Source organism: Zosterops lateralis, assembly GCF_965231275.1.
Source record: "Zosterops lateralis genome assembly, chromosome: 1".
In the NCBI taxonomy this organism is placed as follows: domain Eukaryota; kingdom Metazoa; phylum Chordata; class Aves; order Passeriformes; family Zosteropidae; genus Zosterops; species Zosterops lateralis.
This window is the reverse complement of record NC_139762.1, coordinates 113,988,425-114,006,103: the sequence shown is the minus strand read 5'-3', so window position 1 is coordinate 114,006,103 and position 17,679 is coordinate 113,988,425. Positions and strand designations below refer to the sequence as shown.

The window sequence follows — 17,679 nt, the reverse complement described above, 5'->3', positions numbered from 1 at the left end:
GTTGCAAAGCAGCCCTTAGTGTAGTATTTAGCTGCCATTAAAAAATGAGCACGTGTGTTTTTTGATCAAAATAATTACTTACAGAATATATCTGTGTTTAAAGGCATATGGCTACTCATTCTCCTGAGAAAACCCACAAGTGTAATTATTGTGAGAAAATGTTTCACCGAAAAGATCACCTAAAGAATCACCTACATACACACAATCCCAACAAAGAGGCCTTTAAGTGTGAAGAATGTGGAAAGAACTACAATACCAAGCTTGGGTTCAAACGTCACCTGGCTTTGCATGCTGCAACAAGTGGTGACCTCACCTGTAAGGTATGTTTGCAGACTTTTGAAAGCACAGGAGTGCTGCTGGAGCACCTAAAAACTCATGCAGGCAAGTCATCGGGTGGAGTGAAGGAGAAAAAGCACCAGTGTGAACACTGTGACCGTCGGTTCTACACCCGAAAGGATGTCCGCAGACACATGGTAGTGCACACTGGAAGAAAGGACTTCCTCTGTCAGTACTGTGCACAGAGATTTGGGCGGAAGGATCACCTCACGCGCCACATGAAGAAAAGTCACAACCAAGAACTTTTGAAGGTCAAAACAGAGCCAATGGACCTTCTAGATCCCTTTACCTGCAATGTTTCTGTGCCTATTAAAGATGAGCTGCTTCCAGTGATGTCTTTACCTTCCAGTGAACTGACATCAAAGCCATTTACAAACACTTTGCAATTAAATCTCTACAACACTCAGATTCAGTCCATGCAGAGTTCTGCATCTGCACACCAAATGGTTGCCACATCGTTACCATTGGGAATGCCTTGTCCAATAGATATGGAGTCTGTCCACACTTCTCACCAGCTATCGTTGAAATATCCGCTCGGTACTACCTCATACTCAGTTTCTATGCCTGAAAAAGAACAGCCATTGAAAGGGGAAATTGAAAGTTACTTAATGGAGTTGCAAAGTGGTATACCTTCTTCATCCCAGGATTCTCAAGCATCTTCATCAAAACTAGGGCTGGATCCACAAGTAGGGCCACTAGATGATGGGTCTGGGGAAGTTTCCCTTTCCAAGGGCTCCGTTCCTATTAGCGAACCTCTAAACGCCCCATCATTGGACTTTTCTCAGCTGTTCAACTTCATACCTGTAAATGGCCCTCCCTATAATCCTTCTGTTTCAGTGGGAAACCTCGGGATGAGTTATACGCAAGAGGAGGCACATTCTTCTATGACTCAACTTCCACCACAAACCCAGGATCCACAAGATCCTAGCAATAGTATAGGCCTTGGGTCTCTGCACTCATTGTCAGCAGCTTTCACGAGCAGTCTAAGCACAACCACCACCCTACCACGATTTCATCAAGCTTTCCAATAGGATGTACAAAGCTGGCTTGTTAACTGTCTATTTGTAGAAATGCCTTAGGTGACCATTTTTAACTTAGTGCCTACTATAAGACATTATAAATTCTCTGCTTTTGTACAGTACCAATCTCATGAAGCCAGTAAGAAATTTAAATTAACTTTTTTTAATGTTTTGAAAGTGTTTATTCTCAGCTGTGTTTACTTTGGTTTGTTGTTTTTTTTAAACAGTCTCATTGTATTGTTTTCATTTTCACTGCCAATTTACACATTTAAAATGTTCAGTAGAAAGTCATCCCAAGCAAACTCGCAACACTCATCCTGTTTTTAAAACTTTTTCAACCATACCAGCTATTCTGTTTTATCGATGTCAGTGGTAGAACTGCCACTTTTACCTTTTAATATATTTTACTCTTTGCAAATAATCCATTTAAAATATGTATCACAAAGATTCCTGAGATTTGGGAAAAATATTCTCCAGTCTGTTTCCAAACAAATCCTCTTCCCAAATGGTGACACATCTGACCTGTTCTATAATGACAAATCTAAATTTTTAAAATAAATATAGAATTCAGATTTTTCTGAAAACTTGTGTGTGTATATATAGGAGTGCATATATACACATGTACATATATATAGCATTTTGACTTGTATTGAAGTCATTATAAAAGTTGTTAAGAATTTTGCCATTTTCTGGCTTAAATTTTGGTGGCCTGTTATGGATAACAAAAAAAAAATAATAGTGTAATTCTCTAAAATTAGGGCTGAACAGAATTTCGACAGAGAATCTCTGCTTGCCTAAATGACAGATGTTTCAAGTTGAATTTGAAACTGTTGTTGTGCTTTCGTGACTCTGGTATAGGGAAACAGGCAAAATTAATGGCTGATCTTGAAATATAAAAGTGTTGTAATGTAGTAATGCAGAATATTTTGTCGCAGTTTTTGTTTTAATTCTTAACTTGCTCTTTTTTCTCTTTAGTAGCATAGAAAGAGTACTGCATAGGAACCTTCCAGTAGTGTGTTCACATCTGTAGGCATCAGCCTTCTCCCCGCTGCCACCGCCAAAGGGTGGATCAAGTCCAGCCGGAAAGTGTGTACCTATTTTCAGTTCAAAACTAGTGTGCAGTCAGAAAGTGAATGTAAATTTGCAACTACCAGTTTGTTTTGTTTTTATTGGAGTGATCTTTTCAGTTGTGTTACATGGTGTGTTATGTCCTCCTAAGCAACAAGTTAGATGTTAATCACACTTTCTACACCTGGGTACTTGGTTAGGGACTTTTTGCCCATTGCCAAGATTTAAAGACAGGACTCTTAGGAGTGAAGTAAAAGCATATTGCTTACACCACTTTTACCTAATGCAATATATTCTATTCCCCGACCCCTAATAACCAAAAGAGGAAAAAAAAAAACCTAAAAAAACAACCAACCCTGTGATGCATAAAAGCAAACTAGATTTGCTGTAATTCAACAATAACATTATTTTCCTTGTCATTTTTGTACAAGGAATTAAAAAATGGAAAATCGAGTTCATTAGTATTTCTCAAACAATAATGAGGATTCATACAAGGTTTTAAGTGGTTAAACTAAATATACTTCACAGAAACAAAAGTTGCTCCCATTTAAGGAGCTCATGCTCCACATGTTTTATCAGTAGCTCCTACTGGTTTTTTTTAATGTTAGGAGCAATATGCAGGTGTAGTTTTACTATTTTATACATATGTGTATTTAAATTTTATTACTGAAAAATAACATTTTTATAAATGTGTTTGTGTTCCAAAGGCATTAAAATAAGGATTTATTAATAAGGAAAATACCTTTTGAAATTCTGCAGACTACTCCTAGATTTTGGGTTTAGGAGCACGTTATTTCAAAGTGGGCGTTTAGCTCTGCTCCACGACTGCTTCCTCTGGTTTCTGTGAAACAGATTGCTTGCTTACTTACATCTTTAGTTGAATGATTTGTTCAATATTGCTTTTTTTCCATTCACCTTTCTAAAGGAAAGAAAAAGATGAACAGAGCACAAGCTGAATGCAACCGAATGTAACTCTAGTTTATATGAATGACCGTAACGCATCTAAGAAAAACTGGGGTTTATTCTCAATCCTTTTAATCTGAAATGAAGATAAATGGATTTAATTCCTCCGGTGGGTTATGTCCCATGTGGAGCCGAGCATCTGCAACTCTCCCTGTAGCAGAGGAGAGCTGTGAGTGCTTGGCATCCTGCAGCTGGCCCAGCAGTGCGGCCGGGCAGCGCTGCCCTCCCTGGGCAACCTCTGGCACACAAAGTTCGAGTCTGGAGCCACTTGTTATCTGCCCCAGCTGCCAAAAGGCTTCATAGAAAACAAAACCCACAGACGCTTTGCCAACACCCATTTCTTAGTGCGTAGCCAGAACCCTTACTACTTTGTTCGTGCCTTAGCTTCCTGAAAAGGAACTGACATTTCACTTGCAGTTAGATGTACATTTCACTTGAGAAATAGAGACCTCAGACAAGATATTGAACCTCATTCAGTCAGGGTTTCAGTGGGTGCCTGCACCCAGAGTGTTTGCAGCTGAACTAGGATGTAGGGTAACATGGAAGCAGACTGACCCTTTAAGCAATACCAACATCACCAGAGTGCTTTTGAGCATTGCTTAGGCGGAGTCAATATTGGCCACTACTAAACCATCAGTTTTAAACCCTGTTTTCTTGATTTCCCATGGATTCTTGGTGGGAGGGGGGAGGGCTGGCTGATCATGCACCACTCTTTGTGCAACTTCTACACTTCTAGTAAGGTTGTTTTGTTGTTGTTGTTGGTTTTTTTTTAATATATATATTTTTGTGTACTTGTTGCTTGTGCTTTATTTAGTAGTAAATTGTGGAATAGAGTGATTTATTGTTAATTTGGCAGTAGCGGTTTTTAAAAACCATATACTGACTGAAACATGAGCCAGAGCTGATTGCTTTATTAAGCTAATAATGAATGTTAAGAGTACATATTTTCAGGATCATTTGCCTAGTGAGCTAAACTTGTATTATAGGCCAATATTTTTTAAAATAAAGCTTGGTCAACCTCTATGTTACACATATTACAAGATATAGCACTTTCAAAAAGAAAACCTAAACCTTTTAAGAAAATTTCGTACAGGTTATGCTTTTTATTATAAAACCTTTTATTATAATTTGTTTCAAGTGCCATTAGATTACATATATGTAGGCCTTTGGTATAATGCTTTGTGTACAAAATGGTAGACATTGTAATTTTAAACAGGTACATTTTTACAGTGTTTTCTTATCAATTTGCTATATTGCACAGAACCAGTGTGTCTTTCTTAAGGGTTTTACAATGGTTTTTACTAGGTTTACATGTTTCAAACTACACTGTCTTCTACTGCCATTTTGAATACCAGTCACAAACAATTAGGAGTTTGTCCTCACCGTTTGCAAACTGTGTCTTCTGGAGTTCTTGATGGTAAACTGTCAAAAATATTTAACATGCAGTATTTGATGCAGAATTTTTTTTAATCACATCTTATCATCGCTATGCTGCTGTCTGAAGTTAACTTTGGGCCTGATCCTGCATCCATAAATGGGGATCCTGCATCCTTTGTTATGTCTGTCTCATACACTGGTTTAGCAGCTTCTCCTGTATTCTTCTCAGTCTATAGATAAGCCTCTGAAATATATGTACTTATCTGGTATGTAGTAAACCATTATAGGCTTAGCTGCCCGTCCTGCTTCCCCCCAGTGTACAGTTTAAATCACAGCTTACTTAGCATCATGCTCAACTTAAAAGTAATGCCACAGTAGTTCAAAATGTAGGGGTAGTCCCAAAGCTTTTATGCAATAAGGGTGTCTTACTTTTGTTGGAAGGCAGTGTCTTTTGATAACAGTTATCTAGCCCTGGAAGTGACACAGAACTATTGCTAATCATATGTAAACACTTTTCAGTATAAGCTTCAGTGGTACAGTTGAACCAGAGTGAATGTTTATCTCCTCAGAAACACTCCTGCAATATTGTTATATTGGATCATGCTGCTAATGTAACTTGGGATACAACTCCTCTCATGGTGCTACAAACCTCCCTGTCTCATTCAGATGTATTTTTACCCATAGAAAAAAAAAGGACTATACTAGACCTATAGTTGTATGATATATTTTTATACTGTGACTTAATTTGTCATTAATGAACTTTGTGCAACACCACAATGTATTCATATGCACTTGCAAAAGTAAAATTTTGGACATGCAAATTTAAACGCAGACAAGCCCAGCTCTTGTTCACAAAAATAGGTGACTGCTAGTTAATGTTAAATGTGGGCTTTTTATATGGTGTGGAGTGAAGAACATACTATATGTTACTAAAAGCCTTAGACAAAAACTGGGAAGAGTATATTGGTGAATGATGTCACACCCAAACCTGACTCAGATTGCTGAAATTATATTTTTAGCTAGTGGAAAAATCATTTGGACTTGTATGCTAAAATGTTTCTAATGATAAAAGTTTTGAGTTGAAAAAAATAGAGAAAAAAAAAAAAAAAGAACACAGAAAACCCTGCATTCCAGACTGAATTTGTATATGTTTCTTGCATTTAAAATTTGCTATCCTGTGATATGGGAAATTGAGTTGCTTATCATGTATATGTACTTTAAAATGTATTCACAAACTACTGTTGTATTTGTATAAAATATAGACAAAAAGATTGCATATATATTTTTGTGTATAAGCTCTGTAAAATAGCAATCACGTTATGAAGCTGCAGCAGAACTTCATTTTAAACATTCACATCCAAAGAAACAGACTATTTATTGTCCACATACCCTGATTATAAAATATACCTTGCTGCTATTAAACAATAGTGCTGCAGCTTCTTGTGGCCTACAGTGTTATGTTTGCTGTACAAAAATATGTGAACTCCACAAAATATATCAATAAAATTACAGAATGGTTTTAGTTAATGAATAACTTATGCCTGGCATTTCAATAGATAATCTTGATCTGCATGTTTGGGATTGCAAGAAGAAATTACAGGGTACATCCAGTTCTGCTGGGTGTAGTTTGCAAAGGCATAACTGTCTTTATAATTTATGACTGGTAAAATGTCAGTTTTTCAGAAAATCTTAAGGCATAAATATCTGTGTTTCATGATTTCACCAAGGAACAAATGGGATGATGTTACTGTGTCTGTGACAAGACAGCTCTGAACTGAAGGAAGCAATTGAGTTTGCCATCAAATTGCACTTTGAAACACGGAGACACTGGAAGGTAAGTATGGGGTATCCATAGTGGAATCATTCCTTTGGGGCACATAGGTGAGTGATTTCCCATCATTTCAGATTAATGCAAGTCTCATACATCGTTTGTCATAGTTTGCAGGACAAACTTTAAAGGCGTGGCATGTGCTGGACACAGTATGTGGGATGCCTCTCTGCAGTATTTCCAGGAGAAACTCACTTGCTTTGATGCCACAGATGTCTGTCTGGCCGTGGCACTGACTTCTGAAGAAGCCAGGCTAATGCTTGGGGAAGAGGTGCCTCGCAGCCAGACAAGCAGCCTGCACACAACTGCAGAAAGTTACCGCTGCTCATTCCACACAGGTGTTCCCTAGCATAGACTGCTTACCAGAAAAGTAGAAGACTAGCATTTTGCATTTCATTGCTTTTCAGAACATACTTTGTTAACGTCTTTAGCTCTGTCTGTGTTTGCCTGCTTCTGAGTTCCTCTCTTTCCCAAATCTTGGCTTTTTAGGTTCCTTGCTCTAACCCAGTTGGAGAAATGATTGTTAAGAGAGAGTTGTTGGCTTTCACCTTCTCCACATGCAGACATCTTTCCTTTCTTGTGATCCCTACCCCATTCCTCTGAGCTGACTTATCACTTCTGTGCCACAGGTTTCTAACTTGAGAGGGTTGGCCTTGTTATATTGAGAGTCAAAAGCTCAACACATGCTCTGTGATATGAAATACTCGGCAAAACAATTTGTAACCACCCACAAACACATACCCCCCCCAACCCCCCCCCCCAACCCCTCGAGAGAAAACCACCCCATTCACTGTGTTGCTGTCCTAGTTGGTCTCACCCACTGTTACTGATTTAACATGTCCTCCTAAGCAGATAGTCTCTAGAAATTCCATCAGCCTCTGCAATACTTAGAATGGGATTGCACAGATGACATCTGTGTTTCATACAGAGATCTCTTGATTCAGTCCCTCCAGAATTTCCTTGTTAAATTCAAAGCCACAGATGTCTTCCTTCTCTCTCTCCTGTAACCACCTCTTTCCAAAACTTGCATAAGACAGTACAGCAGAAAAGTTCTGTTGTATCCTCTATACCTGTTCTCACTGTCCTCCAGGAGTGGAAGAGGAAGGCTATTCTGGTTTTCTCCTTCACTTTCGCTCGTTCTTTACACCATTTTTTCCTTTCCACATACAAGCACCCCTTAGGATGAAAACTTTTTCGACAGAGAAATCCAGAACTGATGAGGAGCTTCTATGGATGAACAAGAACTGAGCAGCTACATGCTGTTGGCTTCCCTGCTTTGCAAATCAAAACATTCTATAAAATCGGGTAGAAATTAAGTTTTCTAAAGTGGCAGCTGCTGTAGTTCACACAGCAAGGATTGGCAATCATGAATAGGCAGCAAGTGGGACAGCAGGATAAACTGCTACAAAATTTTGTCAGTACTTAATAGTTTGAGAAGTATATTGAAAGATTAACTCGTGCTTATCAGTGTGAGCTGGCGCCTTTAGCAAATAAACAGCAACACTGTATTTCTATTTTGAACAACACTGGAGATAATGATGTTGAAAATGACAGACCCCAGCAGCAGTGTGAAGGTTCAAGTTCCTGCTCATGTGCTATATTCCAAGTAATTCAGTATGAACTTTCTCTGCTCCTAATAAAGGTGTAACAGCTTGCCTGGTGTTTTCATTTTTCTAGAATTTTATTTATTTATTTATTGTAATGGTCTGCATGTCCCCAAGTAATGAACATTTTCAGAGAAATAAGTATTTATAAAAAATATAATGAACAATTCTGTTCTTCATTTGTCATCACAGCCTTGTCTCATTTGGGGATATTTGTATCACAAGATCACCAGCTACAAAGCTAGTTTGCCTCAGAGGGGACTGAAGAGACATCAGCTGTCAGCTGAGCATGCTAAAAGCAGGCCTATGGTACTGGCTGAGCTGGAAATCATTTGAATTGATCCCTTGATAGTTTACCCTGTTTAGTGGAGCTGATTCTCACTGTTGCACTGAACTGCCATGTACAAAGAAGAATGGTTTAGTGTCACTTTGATATGTCAGATCTCTGCTTGATGTGTGTTAAGTAGTGCGGAAAACCTGAAGAGTCACAGTTTCTAGAAATCAGTACCTTGCTTAAATTCTGGTGAATGTTTGTGTGCACATGTATGCATGTATGCATAGGAAAGTAATCCAGGCTGGAAAATTTGATAAATTAGTTTTGGCTTTTTCTTTTTTTTTTTTCATTTTGGTTTCCTCCAAAATGTTTAAGTCTAAAGTGTTTGTGTTTTACAAGTCCAAGGGGAATCATATCATCTGTTAAGGTATCCCCAAGTTAACACAGTGTGTGGTTTCCCAGGCAAGCTAGAAGGGCTTCTTCCAGTTACTTGGTTAATCTATGAGAGACAGCAGTTTATCTAAAGGGTGCACAGACTCCAGTGAGAAAGGTGTTTGTCAGCTTGTCCTTGCGTAGTCCTAGATACAATTTCAGCAGAAAAGTTCTATAGGCTGTGCCTCTGAAATTAGGCTCAATTCTGGCTTACTGGCTTTTGTGTTGAATTGTTACACATATGGTCATGGGTAAATCCTTAAAGTTCCTTCACAAGTACTTATATTGAAAATAAAAATAACATACACGTTTTGTATGGTTTAGGGGCATGCCATAAGTGAACAACATCTGAGCTGTAACATAAGACTATCAAATATCAAACATTCATGACAAATAAACAGAGACTAAGGCCCCAAACTTTCTGAAGTCTCACCTGAAAATTGTCTCCTTTTATTTTGTCAAGTGTTTGACTCCTTACACCAGTGAAGTATTACAAGGTTGCCCTATAGTTTATATGCTCTGTTCATAGCTTGGGCTGAATTCAGCGGTATTTTTACAAGAAGCTTCTGCTTACTCACTGAAAGCCCTGCAATAATTTGCTTGAATTGTATGTCCCATTTTAATGTTGGGCTTGAAACTCTTCAATTTAAGGCAACCTCTGAGAATTTGCTACCCCCCACCAGAGTACCCAGGCCATGACTTCAGAGCCACCAAGTTTAGCTGATTCTCTTGCCTCCTCCCCTCTACAACTCTCCAAAGGGGCGATGTTTGCAGGAAGCCACCACATTTGCTATGGTGGTATATTTAATATACATCACAGAGCTGGATGTCATCTGTGCAAATGGGATTAAGTTTCTGGGAGACACTCTCCCCTTTATGCATCAGTCGAGGCATCAGCATTAAATCCAAGTATGTGGCAAAGCAGCAGCCTCCCAGCACTAGTCTTAGCACTAACATTACCCCCCTAGGTCCTTTGCTGTAGGTGATTAATTTTTCTCGTTAAGCATTGAAGCTGTTTCCTAGCCCTTAAGCTACAAGTCTTAAATTCCACCACTATATTTGGCATCTCCCTGTGACCCAGCAAAGTCAGCTTTGCTCCAGGGGCAAGACTGCAAAACTTGGACAGTTTGGCTGAAAATACTGCATAAGGTGTCTGCCTTGTGACAGCAGCCAACCTGCCAGGATAGGTATCTGTCTTTGCATGCCCAGAAAATGCTGCTGTGGGTGAGAGCCTGTAGTTTACATTTCATTGTCTTTATCCCTAAGTTTGGATTCTTGTAGCTTGTCACAAGGTGCTCTTTTGAAATTGTGGTATAAATCTACAGAGTGGGTCTCAGATTCTTATCCCTGGTCCACCTTCGTCACTGAGATCCCTGTAAATTAGCTGTGAAACCTCACCTGCCTTTCCCGTGCCTCCAGTTAAAACCTCGGTGCATTCAGGTAAGGAGAGCCTTTGCTTCATGCTCTTGAACACATGGAGTAACCTTAGTGTGAAGGAAAAAAAGCATCAAACAGCTGTTTGGCAATGTGTGTTTGAAACTTGATCTTATTATTTATAAACTAGGGTTTAACCTTTTAAAATGTTTATTATTATTATGTCTCAGCAGTAAAACAGCATCACAGTTCTTGCAGATGTATTTTATCTTGCATTCGGGTTTACCTTTCCCTGCTTTAATGAAAACTTGCTTGTATTTGTGGTTCCAAGGTGTCATTTGTCTCACCAAAACAGCCAAACTCTGAAACATGAACTGGATTCTTTTCTGGCTTGTTCTTGTAGGGGAAAAAAAGAAAAAGAAGAAGAAGAAAAAAAAGTGGTTAATAGTGGCCTATCTTCAGAGCAAGCCTCTGTAGGGACTGGCTCCAGACAATGCTATCACTTACACCTGTGCAATTGATCATATCAGAATCCCTTTGAGGCAACTCTGAATATCATTTGAAGTCTATGAGGTGTGCCCAGAAGCAATACTTGGACTATGAAACTCTGTGTATGAGGAGAATGTAGATTCATCATCAAATCCTAAACTGAGATCAGAGGGACTAACAGTAAAAGGTGAAAAAAGAAAACTCTTGGTTTCAAATAGAGAAGAAAACCTCTCAGAAGTCACTGAGCCGCAGGCTATGGAATTGTCTTGCTTTGAGTAGGACTGAAATTTAAGTACTGGAGAGCTACATTTGGCTCCTTTAGCAAGGTTACAAAGTAACCTAGTAGAAGCACAATGCTACCTCTGTATTGTAGGGCAGTTCTTAGAAGCCTCTGGATAGCCAAGCCTTCAAGGGATTTTTACATGGTACAACCACCAAATGTACAAAGAAATAAAGTAATCATTGAGGAGACGTATATAACTATACACTCCTAAACTGGAAGTCAGTTCCGATCCCAAGCCCTGTCCTTCTCCTGTTTTAGACAAAACTGACTATTAATCACAAGAGTGATGCACCTTGATGAAAACAAAGCTGGTGTTTGGTACATGCCTTGTGTTGTGCTGGGTTATATCAATGCCAGCCCTTTAAAGCCCTTGGTATAGAGGCTAACTTCTCTGTCCACTGACCAAAAAACCAGCAGTAGTAACTAAGAACAATGGCAAACAAAGAGTTTCTATATTCCTGGTATGCAAGTGAAATATAAATGGGGGAACTGAGTGAGATTCTATTCCTTCTCATCCAGAAATACAGGCTAAGTTGAGTGCAGCATTGGATGCACAGGTATGTTTTACTTGCAGAAATACAGCACACAAGCTTGGAACAAGCCCATTGCTGCTGCAGTTTATTGTAGCTGTGACATGTGTGGCACATTGCAGCCAACGGGACGCAGACTCTGTGCTTCCCTCGTGTCACTTGTTAAAGATCTTACTGCATTCTGTACTGATGACTTCTGGCTCCTACAGCTTCCTTTTCCCTCCTGGAAAAGGCAGTGCAATTGGAATAGTGTGGTTGAGGATGCTGAGGGTTTCCCTGGGGAAGGAAGGGTGGCCAGGAGGGAAGGGGCAGAGTGTCCCCAGCAGCCCTGCTCCCCTCTGCAGGTGACTCACCAGCGGCTCACCCCAGCCTGCGGTAATGCTGGAGCTAAACAGAGCTGTGAAGCTTAGCACGGGTGTCCTACAGTGATTGTAGCTCCTGGGAAGTCACTGGGCCACATCACCAATGGGTTACAGGAAAATAATGTTCATTAAGAGTAAAAGCCTGCTTGCATTTAAATCACATTTAATCGTGTTCACATTGAAAGACTCTGGATGTTCCCTTGCTTTGATCCTCAGCTGTAAGATTGAACAGGACAGTAAGTTACATTGAGGCACTTTACATCCCAAAGAATGCCCCTCTTCCTGTTCAAAAATTCAGTGTATTCCCCAAAACCAATACAACGTCACCCATGGCAGGGCAAACCAGAAAGATTTCTGACAGAAAAGGGTAACAAGAAAATTAACTGAAACAGTAACAAAATGGTAGCTGACAGATGTGGATATGGAGTTTGGAAATAATAATATGGAAGATCTGATATATCTTTTTGAATGCAATTTCAATCAAAGAAATTTAGAAACAGCCTTAATCCTGAATATTTTATAAGCATATGATTTTATTGCTGTTTTATAGCATTCAGAATCATCAGATAGGCTGCTATAATTTTCAGCTTAACAGGTCTATGCTCAGTCATCCACACATCCTTCTACCTGTGCCTCTCCACACCCAGCTTTCCCTTTGAACTTCACTGCCAGCATAATCTGGTGAAAACAGGTTTGGAGAATTCAGAGCAGAAATATCTTTCTGGTGCTTTTATTTCCTATATGGCACAGAAGCCAAATGAAGAATTGGAGCCCTACTAGCACTTGAAAAACAGGCATAAATATCTTTTCTTTCTCTTATGTAGCTTCACCCACTTTCTGCAGCTTTTAATTTCCATCACAGCTCAGCTGCCTAGAGGACATTGTCTGCAAAGATTGGAGATGAAGACTTCTACACATAAGCTTAACATCATAATGCTGCTCAAGAAAGGAAAGTTAATACCTGTTGTCTTCATGGCTTATTTCACTGTGTATTTAAAACCACACCAAGGATCCTCTGGTCCTCCCCTGCCCCCAAAACGTCCCTGTTTAACTGATGATGAGAAATGCCTCAAAGCAGGGGTAGCAGTAGGGTATTACTTTGCTGGCTCATGCTGTATAATGGAAAGCTCACAGGGCGTGGTAGCACCTGACAGGTCCAGGAGCCTCTTGCACTGCCAGAGTTCTTTCTAGTCTGGGAGGGGCCAGGAAAGAGGAGCCTTGTGTTGTCAGGCAGTCCCCTCTGCAGGAACTGTCCCACCCACGGCCCTGACCCTTGTGAGGTCTCTTGGCCTCCCTTAGTCTTTGTGCTCTCACTTGCCAACAAGTCCTATTAGTACCTGTTTATCTGGATCTTCCTTAGCCTGTTTCACTGTACCAGATGATAACCCAAATCCTTCATTCTCATTCATCTGTGGTCCAAGTTTGCTTTCCTGTGAATTGCTGCAGCAAATTTCTCCTGACTAAAGCTCAATGCTGGGGAAGATTGCCATCATTGATTCACAGAGAAGTGATGTCTTTGAGACCCTCTGGTGAGCTGATCTAGAGTTCAGGGAGGGTCAGAAAATGATTTGGGGACGTGAGGTTTGTGTGTTAAGGTGGACAACTGAATCCATCTCAAGGCAGAGAACAATCCAGTTCTGCTTGCATATGGTCTGGGTACCCTTGAAACCCCACCTCAGCAGCCTGTGCTGCATTTTGCTCATCCAGAGGACAAAACAAAAACAAAAACAAAACAAAACAAAACAAAACAAAACAAAAAAAAAAAAAAAAAAAAAAAAAAACCAAAAAAAAAAAAAAAAAAAAGTGAAAACACCAGGAAACCCCTGCTGGAACTGCCTGCAGAGTCAGTGCTGCCCAGAGATAAACCCTGGAGAAAGAGGCACTGTCAGTCTGAAGTCCCATAGCAGAAGCCATACTGAAAAATCTGACATTCAAAGGAAGGTTCTGAAGAGTAAGGAGGCAGGAAATGGCTTGCAAGTTTTCCAAGATATTTGTCAATATGTACAGAAAGACACTGGAATATTCAAAAATCCTTAACTGTGTAGGTCCCACAAGAGTGCTCTGCTATCTGGGCAGTACAGCAGGTACCAAACGCTATGGCAGTGAGCATAAGCACTGCAAATATGTGAGAAGGTCAAAATTCAAAAAAGCCCTTTAATAACCACATGGACTACTAATACAAAATTATGTGTCTTTGATTTCTGCCAGAACAGCTCTGTAAATTCAGCAATAATTTTTCTAAGAAGGATCCAGAAATAAAATACACACCTGTCCTACTGCATAGGGTGTGATGGGAAGATGACTAAATATGTGTAATTCTAGTTGCTGTATCCAAAGGATGATACAGAACAATCATTTTTATTTATGCTGCTATTAAGGCTGTGGTCTTACATAGGTAAAGCTGACCACCCAAACCAGTCCCCTTATCCCAGTCCCAGTTTAAGTGGTAGGTACCTACAAATGCACTTTTATATTTATGCCTGACATAGGGTCATCAAATGTTAGCACTCACCACTTCAGCTGCTTCCACTGGCAAAGACTTGGAGCTGTTTAATGCACCTGATGCTGATCATTCCTGCCTGGAGCCATGGTGAATTGCATTCACCAGTCACTGCTTTATTTACTCCTGGGGCATTTTGCTAGAGGCATTAAATGGTCAGAACATATTTCTTTTTCTTTTGGGATTAGAAATGATGTGAAATACTTATGAGTTAATGATTTTTGAGCTTTAAATCCGTTTGCCTTGACTTTCTAGAGACTTGCTTCAAGGCTGAAGAAGAATGTTTCCAGGTGAACCTGATTTGGTTCTGACAGTTGTGACAGATGCAGTTCATTTGGGGGAGGGTGGGAAAATGGCAAAGGAAGGATAAAAGGCTTTGGAAGCCACTTTAGAGTCCTTTCTATCAGGGAAGTTTTCTAGTTTTCTGTCTTGGTAGCTGCCTGTTGTTTTCTCCTTCATAGTATGCCATCACCTATTCCTCTGAATTGTTTTCTTTCTTTTGAGTATTCCCCCTCTGCACATTTGCGCCCCTGCAGCAGCCCTTTAGTTATCCCTGGCAAAGACAGCAAAAGCTTTTTGGGGGCAGCTTCCTCAGCCAGGACTCGTCGCTTGCCTCCACGCCTGTCCTGGTACTCCATTGACTGGGAGCAGCTCTGCCTCCTGAAGCCCTTAGGATCTGGGGGCTTTGGCTCTGTCTACAAGGCTACCTACCATGGTGCAACAGTGGCTGTGAAGCAGGTGAAGAAGAGCAGCAAGAACCGGCTGGCATCGAGGCAGAGCTTCTGGGCTGAGCTGAACGTGGCCCAGCTCCAGCATGACAATGTGGTACGTGTGGTGGCTGCCAGCACCTGTGCCCCAGCCAGCCAGAACAGCCTGGGCACCATCATCATGGAGTATGTGGGTAACATCACTCTGCACCATGCGATTTATGGCACTGGGGATGCGTGGGCACAGGGGGAGGACAGTGAAGGAGGATGTGGAAGGAAGGCTCTGAGCATGGGAGAGGCTGTGTGCTATTCTTGTGACATCATGACAGGTTTAGCCTTTCTGCACTCACGGGACATCGTGCACTTGGACCTGAAGCCCGCAAATGTTTTCATCACCGAGCAGGGAGTGTGCAAGATCGGAGACTTTGGGTGCTCCCAGAAACTGGAGAAGGGCTTGTCCCAGAGCGCCCACGTTTGCCAGCAAGGGGGCACGTACACGCACCGCGCCCCCGAGCTCCTCAAGGGGGAGCGGGTCACGGCCAAAGCAGACATCTACTCGTTCGCCATCACCCTGTGGCAGATGCTGATGCGGGAGCAGCCGTACCTGGGCGAGCGGCAGTACGTGCTCTATGCCGTGGTCGCCTACAACCTGCGCCCCTCGCTGGCCGCCGAGCTGTTCCACCAGTCCCCGGCGGGGCAGACCCTGCACAGCATCATCAGCTGCTGCTGGAAGGCCAATGTAGAGGAGCGTCTGCGGGCAGACCAGCTGCTTCCCAGCCTCAGGGCCCTCAAGCAGAGCCTCTAGGAAAACTCAGGACTCTTTGAATGCCTTTTGTCGACTTTTCCTTCACCCTACCTCTGAACATAATTGATTTTAGCCCCTGTGTGGTCTAAAGGCTTTGTTGCTGTTTTTTCTATACTTGAGAAAAGAAGAATTCAAACTGTTTTGATATAAGAAAATAAAAATAAAGAGATTTAATGATACTGTGAGGTTTTACCTTGGAAGGGGATAGAGGAAAAGACGAAGATGCTGGCATACATGACTTTTTCTGGTTGATGTGTGCTGTCTTGCTCACTAGGAAATGTGATCTGCAGAAAAATCGTTGGTTGTAAGTGAAGTAAAAAATAAGGGTCTGCTCTTGGAAGGTTATTTATACATAATACCTTTTGGTATTTTTAAAATGTCAGATATGAGTAGTTCTTGACACCAGCTAGGGTAGTGCATTTGAGCTTTTCCTCTTCATTTACCAAGGAATGAGTATGTATCACAAATCAATGAATGTGGAAAAATAAAGATTGTCAGTGGTCTATTTAACTTTTTCTTAGATGTACTTAATTTCAGTATGTATGCTGCTTCTGATATGGAAAGTGTGAACTATTCACATAGTCCTTGAAATAACGAACCTTTTTGTCAGTCTAAGGCTACTAAGAGTAAGAAAATGCATTAACAACCTGTCCTTTTTATAAGACTTCCCTGCTATCAGATGTAGTAGTAGCAACTTGCTAGTTGGAATATTGTAAATTTTGAAGTATTAAAAGAACATTTTGTGGAGAATAGAGTTTTTTGAAAAGAGGGAAAAAGAATGGTAAAGGGAGGATTGTTTGTGCTTCATAACACATGGTTCAGTATTGGAGAAGATACTGGAAACACTGAAAAGGAAGTTTGCTTACAGCAGTAATAATGTTCCTCTGCTGGTGCTCAAAGCATATACTGTTGAACTATCCTCTGCACTGCTTATGTCTTATCTGCTATCTTTCCTAATCTGGTTGTAGTGTGTCTGGGAAAGGAAGTGCTGTAGGCAACGCTGAAGACAAAAAGCTCTGCTCCCTGACTTATCAGAACTGATAATTGTACATCTGAACCCTTATCTGGAGCTGCCTGCTGTAGCTGATACTCCCATTCTACTCAAAGCCTCTGCTTCTTTTTAAGACAGGAGAAAGAGTGATGTTTCAGTCAAATTGTTTTTCTTCTTTACCCTTCCTCCCCCTTGCTTCCATTCTGGAAAAAAAAAAAATCCCAAAGGAATTGAGCCAGTTTCCTGATTTCTGACACACATCTGTTCTTAGCCCCGTGAAATCCTGGAAATGAGCAACTATGTGAATTTGAGATGATTCTGTAGGTCTTTATGGTATTTGGGTTGGTAATTGAAATTAATGGTTTATAAAGCATATCTAAGCTTAACTATTTCTTGGTCTTCTTGTCCTCCTTTAGTGGAAATAGAAAATGCTGGCTGGAATCAAAAACCCTGAAGTAAATTCTGGAAAAAGTTTCCTGTCTTTCTCTGTCAAAATACTTATGCTATAGAACTTTTTTTTTTTTTTTTTTCTTTTTTTTGTGTGAGTGTTGTATAACTTATTGAATAAAGAAGTTGTTTTATAGATGTTATCATAATAAGTCAATTACCTTTTGAAATGATTAGCTGAGGGCATGCAAGATAAAATTTTAGATAAAGCCATTGACATGCCTCACTTTAACATCAAGCCTTAAATAAAAATGTTTCTGCAGCTTTCAAAAGAATAAAAAAATGGAATT

The 17,679-nt window shown here is 40.4% G+C and overlaps 2 protein-coding genes across 3 annotated transcripts in view; both read left to right on the top strand.

Moving 5' to 3' along the window:
• Positions 1-5,903, top strand: part of PLAG1 (PLAG1 zinc finger) — a 51,918-nt gene extending 46,015 nt beyond the window's left edge. For both annotated transcript variants that reach the window (XM_083861746.1, XM_083861745.1), the window contains one exon: positions 104-5,903. In XM_083861746.1, the coding sequence (XP_083717872.1) occupies positions 108-1,367 (1,260 nt within the window). In that variant the 5' untranslated portion in view covers positions 104-107 and the 3' untranslated portion in view covers positions 1,368-5,903. The remainder of the gene's footprint in view (positions 1-103) is intronic.
• Positions 5,904-14,901: 8,998 nt separating this feature from the next.
• Positions 14,902-16,220, top strand: MOS (MOS proto-oncogene, serine/threonine kinase; the record flags this gene model as incomplete). Its single annotated transcript, XM_083873149.1, has 1 exon — positions 14,902-16,220. The coding sequence occupies one exon, from the start codon at positions 14,902-14,904 to the stop codon at positions 15,949-15,951; it is 1,050 nt and encodes a 349-aa protein (XP_083729275.1). The 3' UTR covers positions 15,952-16,220.
• Between the last annotated feature and the right edge of the window lie 1,459 nt (positions 16,221-17,679).